The following is a 13,804-nucleotide window of genomic DNA, read 5'->3' as shown; positions in this document are numbered from 1 at the left end:
ATAAATCAAATACGAGTTAGAACAAAAAGAAATATTAACTTCGCAGGAGATATTTAAGATTCAAATATCAATCAAATATTTTAGATGCATTTGTAATCAATGGGTGATTGCAAAACAATATTGCTTTAAATATTGAACAGCAATTACTTTTAAGATTAAGCTCTGGCTATAATCTTTTGTCATTCAGCCGTGATTTACGTCTTAGAACAGTTTGTTTATACATCCAAACGATATTTATCCTGCAATCAGCCTTGTATTGTACAAATACCAGGTACACAAATATATTTTAGCTTTATTTATAATTGTTCAAATATAGTCTCGTGTTACCCCACTTTTATGTTGAGCAAGCGGTAATGTGGATAATTCTTTTTCCGTACCAGTTCATGTTTGGACCCACCTCGCGATCGGCGTTTACACTACTAGTATGTCGATTTCTTTGCCTTAAAACATTAGAAACCACCATTTATATTTTAATAACTTAAGTGTTGGGAGTAAAGTTCATAATAAAAACAACATATGTACATTGTCGGAGTATAAAATGTATTTGTACTCGCTTTTCGTCCTTTTTCTAAAGCTCATACAAAGAAATTTTGTATTTTCCTACAATGTAGTACATATACTGTATTTATATTCCATAGAGATACAAATGTATGTCTAAAATCTTTCTAACTATATATCTGACAACAGGTTTTACGTATTAAGACAATCGAAATTGTAAACTATGTAATTCAGGAGATATTGGGGATGAATTCCACTATATTTTTCAATGTTCGAAATTTAATCATGAAAGAGAAAAAAAATTGAAACCATATTATCTAAATAGACCAAGCATATTGAAATTGCGTGATTTGATGAATACTAGAAACATCAGTATGTTGAATCATTTGCGCAAATTTATCAGACTGATTAATAAACAGCTGGACTCTTAGGGGACACATTGTTTTATAACATTTATATAATATTGTATACATGCATAAGGTGTTTTTATATTGTATACATATAGCTGGAAATAGTTTTCCAGTTGTAGTTCATATATTTGTATTAGTTCTGACTATATGTTATATTATTAATGTTTATGTTTATAATATATCTGTACCATGGATTCTGGTTTATGAGAATAAAGATATATAGAGTGAAAATATAGAAGACTTATGAGTCAAACTTCAATTTTTCCCAATGACTATATTAGATAGTTTCCAATTAAATTGTGTGTGAAATTTCATAGATATTTTTCGTGCCTAGTCCAATATGCTATCTTACTTTTCTGTTAAATTGCGTTCTGAGACAACTAAAGTTATTTAAAAAGCATTAAACACTAAGATGGGATATACACAGCACCTACAGTCAACTTTGTTTCAGGGATTCCCGACCTTGTTTCAATTACAATTAAATAATTTATATACTTTTTACATGGTTAATGAAATTATTATGGAGTTTTGTATTTTTTACACCATGGTTCATTGATCGATTGATTGTAGTAACTTCTAGTTTGATCCAATCTATAAAAAGTAACAGAAATTTGCCATGTTTTACGGGCATGAAGTTACTATTGAAATTATTTATAAGAATACGGTTGCCGTCAATAGCATACATTTTGAACTGTGTAAAGTAAAGATTTTAAAAAATAGGATAGGAAAATAAAGGGTATTCCAATGATACAACACATTAAAACAATTAACTCTTTGTCTTTTCAGGTATTTTTTTTTTATATTGTGAGAGCATATATTCATATGAAATGAAAACCTCCTTCGTCTTTAAAATCTTTTTCAAACAAAGAAATCAATACAACTAGAAGACACTACATGATACAATGTGTAAAACTTGGAATTAGATTGCAATCTAAATCCAGAACAAATAATTTTCTGATTTTATTCCTCGAGTTTTACTGATTCAATAAACACGATTTTCTATCACTTGTTTGACATCACTATAGCTATGTTACATTTATTCCGAATGAAATTGTTTAGCTCATGTTTTTTTAAACAAACTTCTGTACAGTGTTAAAGGTGTCAAATATTTCCCCTAATTTGGTCAGTATTTCTGTTGAAAGCCAAGCCTTGTCTCTGATGTGTTACGTAGATATCTTTGAAGGTGTGACATTAAAATGTACTGTTACAGAGACAAGCAAAGCAATAATTAAGATAACTTGTTTTGGGAAATTCAATTTCCAGGAAGAAAGGAAATGTTTTATTGAATTTTCATTGATAATTAACTGTTTGTGGAAGTCTGAAAAGAAGTCATAATGATGATAAATGTTGCAAGCCTTCAATTGTAGCTATAACTTACAAAAGAATATAATTGCCCCGTTTTGCGCCAAAATTAAATCCATCATTTTTTAGCCGTTCTCTCTCTACCCGGCCACAAGGATCTATCATAATCAACGCAATCATTTTTGTCATTAATTTAATGAAGAATGGGTGTAAAAATATCGATTAATATTTAATAAGGATCTAAAAAGAAATTGTCCGGCCTTCAAATGATTAACTAGACCACAGTAGAATAAGTCTCAGGAGAAATTTAATTAACCGTTAGTTATTGGAAACTTTATGTAACTCAGTTAACGTGTCTATTTTGTAGCGACGTAATTATAGAACTTTCGTCATATAGGTTTTACGTAAATTATTTACGGAGAGAAAAATAATCTTGCTTTTATCCACCTAATTGACGATACAGAGTCAATAGCAAATACCAAAGTAGCACACATTATCTCACATGACGATGCATAGACTTACCTTCTTTGAATAAAGTCGGGATTGTTTTTTTGTAATCTAGTTAATGTAGTTTTGATAGAATAAAAGGCTCTACACTGAGATAATGGACTTCATTTATTAAAATTACACCCAATAATGAAGCTTCTTTTTTCTATAATGTTACCTATTCTTCATTCGTGACATTAGAATGGACACTAATGGTCAAGAATTCTTTTAACAACTTTGTTGTTGTAAAGGATTTCGGACAACCATTCATCACATCTTCTTTTGACGCAGCTCTGTTGAATCACAGTTAGTAGTTTTGGTTATTAGTTTTTTTGTTATATTGGATGTGTGAGGTCATTTGTTTTCAAAGAAGTTGATGGGTTGGTATATTAAGATTCATTTTTGATAATTTTATCAAATATTCCTTCTCAATTTTGTTTTCCTGACCCAGTAGAACGTTTTTGTTTTATATGATAGTTATGTTTGTTAGTATGCCTATACATATGTCTCCTTTTTTGTCATTCTATAGTCTTTGCCTGTTATAATGTGTACTTCTTTGACGTTCTATAGTCCTGCCTTTTTTAAAAGTTTTCTTCTTCGTCATTCTATAATCTTGTCCCCTTATAATGTCTTCTTGTTTAGTACACTATAGTCCATGCCTATAATGTCTTCGTCATCGTCTTCGTCATTTTATAGCCCTAGTCTGCAATAATGTCTTCCTCTTCATCATTCTATAGTTCTGGCCTTTAATTAATTTTTTTCTTTGTCATTCTGTAGTCTTTGCATGTAATAATATCTTCTTCTTTATTCTTCTATAGGCCAGACCTTGTATAAAGTCTTCTTCGTCGTTTTATAACCCAGGCCTGTTACAATGTCTTCTTCTTTATTCTTCTATAGTCAATGCCATGTATAAAGTCGTATTCGTCGTTTTATAACCCAGGCCTGTTACAATGTCTTCTTCTTTATTCTTCTATAGTCCAGGCCTTGTATAAAGTCTTCTTCGTCGTTTTATAACCCAGGCATGTTACAATGTCGTCTTCTTTATTCTTCTATAGTCCAGACCTTGTATAAAGTCTTCTTCGTCGTTTTATAACCCAGGCCTGTTACAATGTCTTCTTCTTTATTCTTCTATAGTCCAGGCCTTGTATAAAGTCTTCTTCGTCGTTTTATAACCCAGGCCTGTTACAATGTCTTCTTCTTTATTCTTCTATAGTCCAGGCCTTGTATAAAGTCTTCTTCGTCGTTTTATAACCCAGGCCTGTTACAATGTCTTCTTCTTTATTCTTCTATAGTCCAGGCCTTGTATAAAGTCTTCTTCGTCGTTTTATAACCCAGGCCTGTTACAATGTCTTCTTCTTTATTCTTCTATAGTCCAGGCCTTGTATAAAGTCTTCTTCGTCGTTTTATAACCCAGGCATGTTACAATGTCTTCTTCTTTATTCTTCTATAGTCCAGGCCTTGTATAAAGTCTTATTCGTCGTTTTATAACCCAGGCCTGTTACAATGTCTTCTTCTTTACTATTCTATAGGCCAGACCTTGTATAAAGTCTTCTTCGTCGTTTTATAACCCAGGCCTGTGACAATGTCTTCTTCTTTATTCTTCTATAGTCCAGGCCTTGTATAAAGTCTTCTTCGTCGTTTTATAACCCAGGCATGTTACAATGTCTTCTTCTTTACTATTCTATAGTCAATGCCGTGTTTAAAGTCGTATTCGTCGTTATATAACCCAGGCCTGTTACAATGTCTTCTTCTTTGCTATTCTATAGTCAATGCCATGTATAAAGTCTTATTCGTCGTTTTATAACCCAGGCCTGTTACAATGTCTTCTTCTTTATTCTTCTATAGTCCAGGCCTTGTATAAAGTCTTCTTCGTCGTTTTATAACCCAGGCCTGTTACAATGTCTTCTTCTTTACTATTCTATAGTCAATGCCATGTTTAAAGTCGTATTCGTCGTTTTATAACCCAGGCCTGTTACAATGTCTTCTTCTTTACTCTTCTATAGTCCAGGCCTTGTATAAAGTCTTCTTCGTCGTTTTATAACCCAGGCATGTTACAATGTCTTCTTCTTTATTCTTCTATAGTCCAGGCCTTGTATAAAGTCTTATTCATCGTTTTATAACCCAGGCCTGTTACAATGTCTTTTTCTTTACTATTCTTTAGTCCATGCCTTGATTATTAACGACCATATACTACTAATATGATTAACAGAACAAAACAAAACGTAAAAAGAAAAACAAAATTGTGATTGCATCAATATATTAACTTGAATAACTCAATCCCTCTCCGTATCCGATTTTCTACAAGAGCCATCGTAGATCAGTGGAATATACCGACAATTATTCAGGTTACCATTATATATAAACCTGTTTATTAAAAAAGCTGACAGAAAGTAAACAGTCAGTTCAACTCTTCTAGAAAGATCAGACTGCATTTGACAGTCTTCTTTAATAAGTAAGAGTACATACATACTTTGGAATGACGCTCAAATGTATGAAATATATTTCAATCACGTTTCCCAGAATCTTCAGAGAAGTTTACAATTTCATTCTAGTATTAAAAATGGATGAATGTTCCGCTTAATTAACCTGCAGTAATGATCCATATCGACGAGTCTATTCTAAAATATTGTATTGAAAATGATGTCCTTGGGAGTTGATGAAATGGAATACTTATGAAGAACACAAAAACAATTAGATAGGACAATAGAAGAAACAAACAGCCCATAACGTGTAGATAGAACTATTTAACAATAAATAAATAAAAACGACAACGAAGGTTCATAAACATCAAACAAACAACGCTACAAACGATTAAAAAGAGCATTTATCGTTATGAAACAGATTATTAATGAAAAATGCTGTTATTCATTTATTGAATTTAAAAATAACATATTGAGCAATTTTGAAAGAGTATAGTGTTTTAGATATGATATAATGTGCATACCTTCGTGATTGAAATGTCAGAAATTCAAAACTAGATGGAGGTCTGAATAATTCATTTAAAAAAATTGTTGCCAATTGGTCATAGAAGAATGATTGTCTAATTATCAACACATGTATCATTTCCATAATTTTATTTAATTGGTGATTTCTAATAAATTTTTGAAAATAACAAGTTTACTATATGTAAAAGGAATAATCGAATCAAATCAACAATCATGTGGGAAATGCGAACTTAGAATACTGGTCACATAAACTTATGAACTTATTATTTAGGCCATTAATTATCCATAAATTTGATCTATCTAAGTGTAAATCTGGCTTTAAAACAAGTTCTGTCTTAAACTGGTGATTGTTGGATGTCAAAATTTTATGCATGTTCAGGACGATGATCTCTGTTACAGCAAACAACTGTCTAAAACTTGCATTCGATTCATCGGTTTTCGTGTTTCTGTAGCAGAACAAAGAAACTCACTCTTTAAAAAAAAAGTGTATTGAATAACAAAAACTACAGAAACCATATACCACCATGAATGCCATCTTAGATAACTGATAAATGATCAAATATGCATACTTTGACCTATACTGGTTTATGTTTACACATTGTGACTTTGGATGGAGAGTTGTCTCACTGACACACATACCAAAAAAATCTTTTTCTTAGCTTTATACAATTCGCATTGCTAATTTTCAAAGTATGATTAAAAGTTTGTCTCCACATTAGTTCATAAATGTAGGAGTTATTTGTTTAATTTGGATTAAGTGATTATTTATCCTACTGGCAAACTATAGCATTTGAAGTTTTCATAATTCATGATTTGTTTTCTGTCATTTTTAATGGTACCCTTGAGTATAATTCCGTGCTGTCTTTCTATGGAACAAACCTAAAGGGTTAACTGGAACTCCTCACTCAAGTAGTAAAACCCATAACGAAGGAAGCGTTCGATTGGCTATGGGTGATAAATTAATACGTAGTCACGCTTGATTACAGAGACATGCTAATTAACATAAAACAACTACGAAGCACATTTGATCTACGTCTATCCTACAATCGGTTTCAATCAAATAATAAATTTCAAAGTAATTGATAAACGTGACTAAAAACGAAGGTAAACTGTACATTACATTATTTTTAATATACTTTTCGTAATTTCAGAGTTATGGCTTTTTACAACAATGTGCAGCCTTGTCAAATGCATGCAAAAAACAAACAGGTATGTGAGAACAAATTAGTATTCTTTTCATATTTTTTGTAAAAAAGTAATGCTGTTTATAGTAGGAAGAATGTGGCCAATGGGTTCATAATGCTAAATTAAAGTTCTGTTTTACGAAAGTAAATTTATACAAAGTTCAGATTATTGTCGTTTTTCATTGATACGTTAACATGTTATGTAAAGTTAATCGTGTGTTAATGTGTCGTATGCAACCACATCATACTATTTAGATATAAGAAGATGGGGTATGAGTGCCAATGTACATTTTTTTTATTAAACCTATTTTTGCATATTTAAAAGTAATATCCAATAAGTAAGTGAAGAAGTGTATGATCCTTAAAGTACTTTAAAGTCACTACATATATCACATATTTTGATTTTTCATCAAAAGCTGCTGCAGTGGTATTAACTAACCTAATCTTCATTAAAGGAAAACAAATTGACTTTATTCCCAGGAGAAATACAGCGAGTAAATAGTCTAGATTCCACATATTAAGCTTAAATTAATTGACTTTTTATCTTGAAGCAACCTATAATCAACAAGATAATTACTATGCAAGATCAAAAAGAGCTCAAGTTCCGAGCGCACAGACAGGACCTCCAGGGCCACCAGGGCCACCGGGGCCACCAGGTCAACAAGGTCAGTGAACACTAAATTTATGGAATGTTTTTTTTTTTACCCGAAAACTCAGTGGAAACCTTGCTCATTACTTAGTGTCCGTCATCCGCCCATCTTCATTATCATTTATCTCCTCTGCATCTTCTACGTCATTCAAACTTGCCTCGATGTACCTTTACCACCCTTTTGCCGATGATGGAGCCAACATCCATGTTAAATGACAGTAGTTCTTAAAACAAATACACTTGAAATTCTGCTGTCATTGTCTTGATTGAGTTCAAATTTCATATAAATGTTGTCTATGCTGAATTGAGCAGTTTCAGTTTACTTAAGTATAAGTTTAAACGAATACATATTAACCCTTTCGATATCGGGTGCATTATGTTAAGCACAAATTTCACAGCCATAGTTCAAATACTTTGAATGGAAGTTTCAAATAAAGTCAATTGTGTTTCATGGTAATAATAATCATCCGGTAGTTCAACATACTCTTTACTGCTTTTTCACTTGTTCTTCTATCTCTTTTGGGTATTAACAATATTAAGTATTCTTCAACTGCTAAATTATTATGCACTTTTACAATCTGGAGGGATTCCAAGTTGGTTAAACAACTTTATATTAGGTGAGCTATAAAACTTCACAGAGCCTGTGGTTGTTGATTGGTTACATCGATAAAGGGAGATGTACTGCAAATTACAAAAACAGATAAACATAATAAGAATAAAACATTCTTTGTGAAATTAAGCTTCTCAGTAGTATCATTAGTCGGATAAAATCGAAAGTATGATAAAGTACTACAAAAAAAGAGATGAAAGAAACCATATTCAAACTCATAAGTCGAAAATAAACTATAAACTGAAAACGCCATGGCAGAAAAAAACGAAAAATCAACCAAAAGACAGACAGCAGTTTACAATAGACAATTAGGAAAACATATACTGGGCATCACGAACCCCAGTAAAAACTGACGCCTATCGCAGGTGCTTTGGAAGGGTAATCAAATCCTTCTCCACATGAAAAACACGGTGATTAGTCTAATTCGGTAAGTCACATTCGAGAAAAAGAGGACGGGAATGTGGTTAAGGCAGTTACAAAATATCGTGGTCAAACAGATATTCCATAACATTCACCTTGAAAACAATCTAAATTTGACTTGCATATTTTAATAATGCCAGATAAGCTTTTCAGACTCCACGAACTTATTGTTTATGTTACACGATTTACGGAAGCAGAATTGTGTCACTGCAGATTAGAAGAAGATTTGATAGGTTTGTCGATGAAACAACTATCAACCAGTGACCAAATAACACAGAAGTTTACAAGTTAACTTTATGTAATGACACGGGATAAGGTTTTAGTTTGTTACCCCGATTTTGTTTTTTTGTCCATGGATTTATGAGTTTTGAACAGCGGTATATACAACTGTTGCCTTTATTTAAGAGGATACCTTATGAATACTGGATCAGTGTTGACGTTAATGTAATTGGTTTGCATATTTTTGCATATTTTTGTTTATTCTATATTGCATGTCGATGAGACAGCAACTTATCGAAATTAGTTTTCCAGCCTAATGATTCTGTTAGACAACTTTTTTGACAACACTCTGATCTAATAGCATAATAGACCTTTGATGCATCCATCTTCGAAAGATGCACAATTAATTCAATGCGCAATTGAAAGCTTTGACCTACGTCGTCGGTATGAAAACCTACAATCACTAATGATTATTTGCCAGTTTACAATTAAAACTTTTTATGTTTATATGTTTCCAGGTGTAACAGGATCAAAAGGTGAAATGGGATCTAGAGGACAGCAAGGATTGCTTGGGTTTCCTGGATTTAAAGGAGGCAGAGGCGAGTCTTTTTTGACGCAATTATAAAGTCTAGTTTTATTTATATTTTCTTCTTGTTTGATTTTTCTTCTTTTGTTAAAAAGTTTTTGTGTGGCAAAGTTTCAGAAATATATGGACTAGAAGGGATCATATTCATCGTTGTTCTCTTGTTAACAACCTTGTGTCTGTTTCGGTAAGACAGTCGCCCCAACAAATGTTGCTTTTTTTGTTCGTATAAAAACAGTAATGGTATATATTTTTTAACATTTTTTGGTTATGAATTGTTATAGTCCACACATCCTTTCCTAAACCACAGACCTCTATATTTGGATATCCCTTTTGTTCTTTTAGTAAAACCAACATATTGTCATTTGAATAAGTGAACTGTGATCAAAGGATATGTTATAAATGTCAATGAAAAGGAATTCCAACTAAACAGACAATCACAAAGAGGTAAACCATCGGGCCTTATTAAACATATATAGACAAATGTTTATACTTTATGTTAATCTTTATAAATCAACCAAAGTCTAGAAAAAAAAAGTTCAAAACAGTTTCCTCGAAAAGTCCTCACTAACTTTCTGTTAATTAATCGGCTAGAAGACATTTTATTACCTAAACTGTGAAGACTGTATCTAGTCTGTGGAATGTGGAATTTTTACTGCTGTGCAGTTTTTGTTGCCTTAGTCTACAGCAGTAAATTCATTGATAAATGACGTGATAAAACGTTGTCTATTGTTTTTAATGATCAAACAATAATTACCATCACAAAGAAAATATATCACATCCTTTCTTTGTTTTTTCGCCAATATACTTTACAAATAGACACGCCAAAAAGACATTTATTTCTTCTAAGTCATATACAATATTCGTGTTAAAGGAGAACACTTCGAATTGTTAATCCATCTGCATGTATGCACAGGCACTGATAAAAGCTGAATAAAGGTTGCACGAGAACCTTTGACATTTATATATGTTAACAGATGTAAAATTGAGAATGGAAATGGGGAATGTATCAAAGAGAAAACAACTCGACCATAGAAAAAACAACAGCAGACGGTCACCAACAGGTCTTCAATGTAACGAGAAATTCCCGCACCCGGAGGCGTCCTTCAGCTGGCCCCTAAACAAATATATATTAGTTCAGTGATAGTTTGCTTACAACAAGTCTTAATTTCGTCATAAACCTAGATGCTATATCTTGTAGGTTTGAAAGGTGATCATGGTGAGAAAGGTGAAATAGGACCAGTTGGACCGGGAGGTCTGAGAGGAGCCAGTGGCCCACCAGGTCTGTAAATAAAATGATTTCTTTAACTATTCATTAAATATGCATGAATTATAAGAGATCATACGAATAGAACATATATTTTACTACTAATCTGGAACTCACGAGGCTACACAAATTAATAAAAAATGGTATAATAATCATTGTTAAAACAGTCCAAATTTTAATATCCTAATGGACTTTATCTATTTTAACAAAAGGTACTCCTGGACCAGCAGGAATTGAAGGACCTCCTGGAAAAAGAGGACGAAAAGGGAATGATGGATTACCTGGACCACAAGGACCACCCGGTTTAAAGGGGGCACAAGGTTATTCCGGTCCCAAAGGTGAAAAGGGCGAAACTGGTGGATATGGTTTATCAGGTGGAAACTGTACTTGTAAGTCTCACACCTGCTTTATTAATTAATATGGAAACTGGTTGTAATTCTTGACTCCTTATTTTACAGTTTTAAGCATGCGGAAATTCTTCTTCTTTTTTAAATCCCTCCAACATTGAAACACTTGGAAATACATTCAATAAATTGAACTATCTTTGTGAATCCACAAAGATATTAATATTAAAACAGTATCAAAACAATAACGCAGCACAACATTTTTAAATGAAATAAAATTGCAGCAAAAAACCTACAAAACATAAAAACAACAACATATACCATACATGTCGTTATTGGTATCATAATTTGAGTACCTAACAGTTTGGAACATTTTATTGTTATTTTTACTTTCCAATAAATTGAATGTAGAAGTACTCACCGCTAATAACTGTGCAGACGGTAAAGAATACAACAAAAGACCTCGATTTTTAGCAAAAACGTCATATTACGTTAGAACCGATTGATACGCAATAACGATTGTCAAAAGCGATCATGTTGAAAAATTTCCTGCTAGTGATGCAAATCACTAAAGCAATCAATGATTCGTGCCTCTATACTTCAACATTTTATTCTAACTATAAGCGATTTGGGTTTCTATGACAAGATAGTACACAGTCTGTGTAAGCACCATTCAACACAATTTAGTTTAGTTTGTTTGCTTTTATGTAGAAATAAGGCAATTTGAAAGGTTGGCTAATTTAACTGGAAATATTGATCCTGATATAAATTAGATGTTGTTATAAATAAGGTTAAAATGACATTTGTACCAAAAAAGAATACAAACAAAAGCTTCCTAATAAGTCAACACTTCAATTTAGTTTTTATAAAGCTTTCCATGGCATCTAATTACGTATCATTGCACAGCTTTTTATCATCATTGCGTCTGTTTAATTTATGTTTTGTAATTTAATTTGTTATCGGTTAAAACCGCATGTCTTTACATTATTGGGAGCTTTTAAAGTAAATAATTTCTCAGTTGTACGTTATTTTCACAAATCACCAAGGAATTCAATTACAGGAAAGCCATATTCAATGACTGAAGCCATAATGTTTTTACAGAAAGCTTATATATTTTTTTTTTATATTTCCACGTACGCATTTCATAGGAATACCAAATCTTATAAGTAACAGTTAGTTATAATAAGATAATAATGAGTCTTTAGATTCTTTGTATGTACATGTACATAAAGTTTTCACACATACGATTGCATTGCTGATAAAACTTCAATGAGACAGCAACCAAACAGAACAAATTACACAAAAGCATTTGAGGGCACTGAAATAATGTAATAACAAAATGTGTTGTCAATGATCGGTTTTAACTAAAAAAAAAAGAAAAAAATCATCTGACTTGATAATTTAAATTTAGGTGACAGAGGGACGAAGGGAGAAAAAGGACAACGAGGGCAATTAGGATATACCGGGTACAAAGGCGATAAAGGTATATAGTTCTTATATGAAATCTTTTATATAAGTTTATGTAAAGATAATATAGGGTAGGTCTATTTTGTAATCTTAGAAATTTTTATCTGAATTATTAGAACATTCTTCGGCTATGATATGTTTGCAGGCTTAAGCTTTTGTATTGAAATATATAATAGTGTACATTCAGTGCGTATTACATTTCGATTTCCTAATGTTTTGTATGACACACGGTGTTGGTAAGTTTGATAGGTGTTGTTTTGTGATTTCATCACACTACAAAACTAAACAATTATAAAAGAGGGACGAAATATTCCAGAGGAACTTTGAAACTTCAGATCGAAAATAAACTGAAACGCCATGGCTAAAAAAGAACAAATAATAGTACACAAGACACTACATAGAAAACTAAAGACTAAACAACACTAACCCTACCAAAACTGGGGGTGTTTTTATAGACAATCATTGAAAAACGTTTGTATACAGAAACTCATAAAAAAAAACACCTAATATAGATCTTTAAGAAAGACAAATAAAAACTACAAACGTAAACAAAATCTAAATAAAACCACGCAAGATACATGCTATTGATACATTTGATTTTTTATAACAAATATAGTGTGCTATAATATGTGTTTGCAAGTTAAACTAACGTTTTTCAGGTGATGATGGATTAAAAGGAGAACCAGGTAAGTTAGAGTTTTACATAAACCAGATGGTCTAAAAATCACGTGACATATTATACATGGTTCAAATCTGAATAGAAAACCAACAACCACAAACTGAATATGACTTTTTCCCTAAATAGATGAAATGTTGTACATGTATTTAAAAAAAACTTAATGACAACTGTTCCTTTTTCCCTTTAACTTGATTTCTATCAAAATCTGTTGTTAATCCATATATTTTATGAAACATGTATGTACTGTAAATCTTTCAATGTTAGCATAAGGCTAACGGTCCTAACCATAACAGCTAGCAATACATATTAAGCATGTTACATAATTTGCTAGCAATATTTAGTACGCTAAAGGATCTACTAGCAATGTTAGCAATGTTTAAGCATTTAAAGTTTCTGATAGTGATTTTCCTAAATACAGCGGAGGATCCAGAAATTTTAACAAGGGTCGCCCACTGACTGCCTAACAGCGGACCAGCTCCAGTCATGCTTCGATGATTTCTTTGTATTCAATCATTTTTTCCCAAAAAAAACCGGGGGACCTGGTAAGCCCTCTAAATCAGCCTCTGAAATGTTAGTGTATACTGTCAATGTTTAAAAATGTTTCAGTGTTTTTAAAAGTGCATAATCTGCTCCAGTAGCATGTATTTAAATGTACATATGTTAGATTTTACAATATTATTATATAATAGTATCAAACTTAAGACTCACCATACATATATGCATTGAAATAAATTTTTACCA

General features: G+C 31.9%; 1 protein-coding gene across 1 annotated transcript in view; it reads left to right on the top strand.

Moving 5' to 3' along the window:
* Nucleotides 1–13,804, top strand: part of LOC134716541 (otolin-1-A-like) — a 35,466-nt gene that overhangs the window by 17,891 nt on the left and 3,771 nt on the right. The window contains exons 2-8 of the mRNA XM_063579550.1: nt 6,793–6,850; nt 7,377–7,490; nt 9,242–9,322; nt 10,508–10,588; nt 10,786–10,962; nt 12,329–12,400; nt 13,044–13,070. Of these exons, the coding sequence (XP_063435620.1) occupies nt 6,793–6,850; nt 7,377–7,490; nt 9,242–9,322; nt 10,508–10,588; nt 10,786–10,962; nt 12,329–12,400; nt 13,044–13,070 (610 nt within the window). The remainder of the gene's footprint in view (nt 1–6,792; nt 6,851–7,376; nt 7,491–9,241; nt 9,323–10,507; nt 10,589–10,785; nt 10,963–12,328; nt 12,401–13,043; nt 13,071–13,804) is intronic.

This window comes from Mytilus trossulus, chromosome 4 (assembly GCF_036588685.1).
Source record: "Mytilus trossulus isolate FHL-02 chromosome 4, PNRI_Mtr1.1.1.hap1, whole genome shotgun sequence".
NCBI lineage: Eukaryota > Metazoa > Mollusca > Bivalvia > Mytilida > Mytilidae > Mytilus > Mytilus trossulus.
Note: the sequence above shows the minus strand (reverse complement) of the source record. Positions and strands in the feature narration are given on the sequence as shown.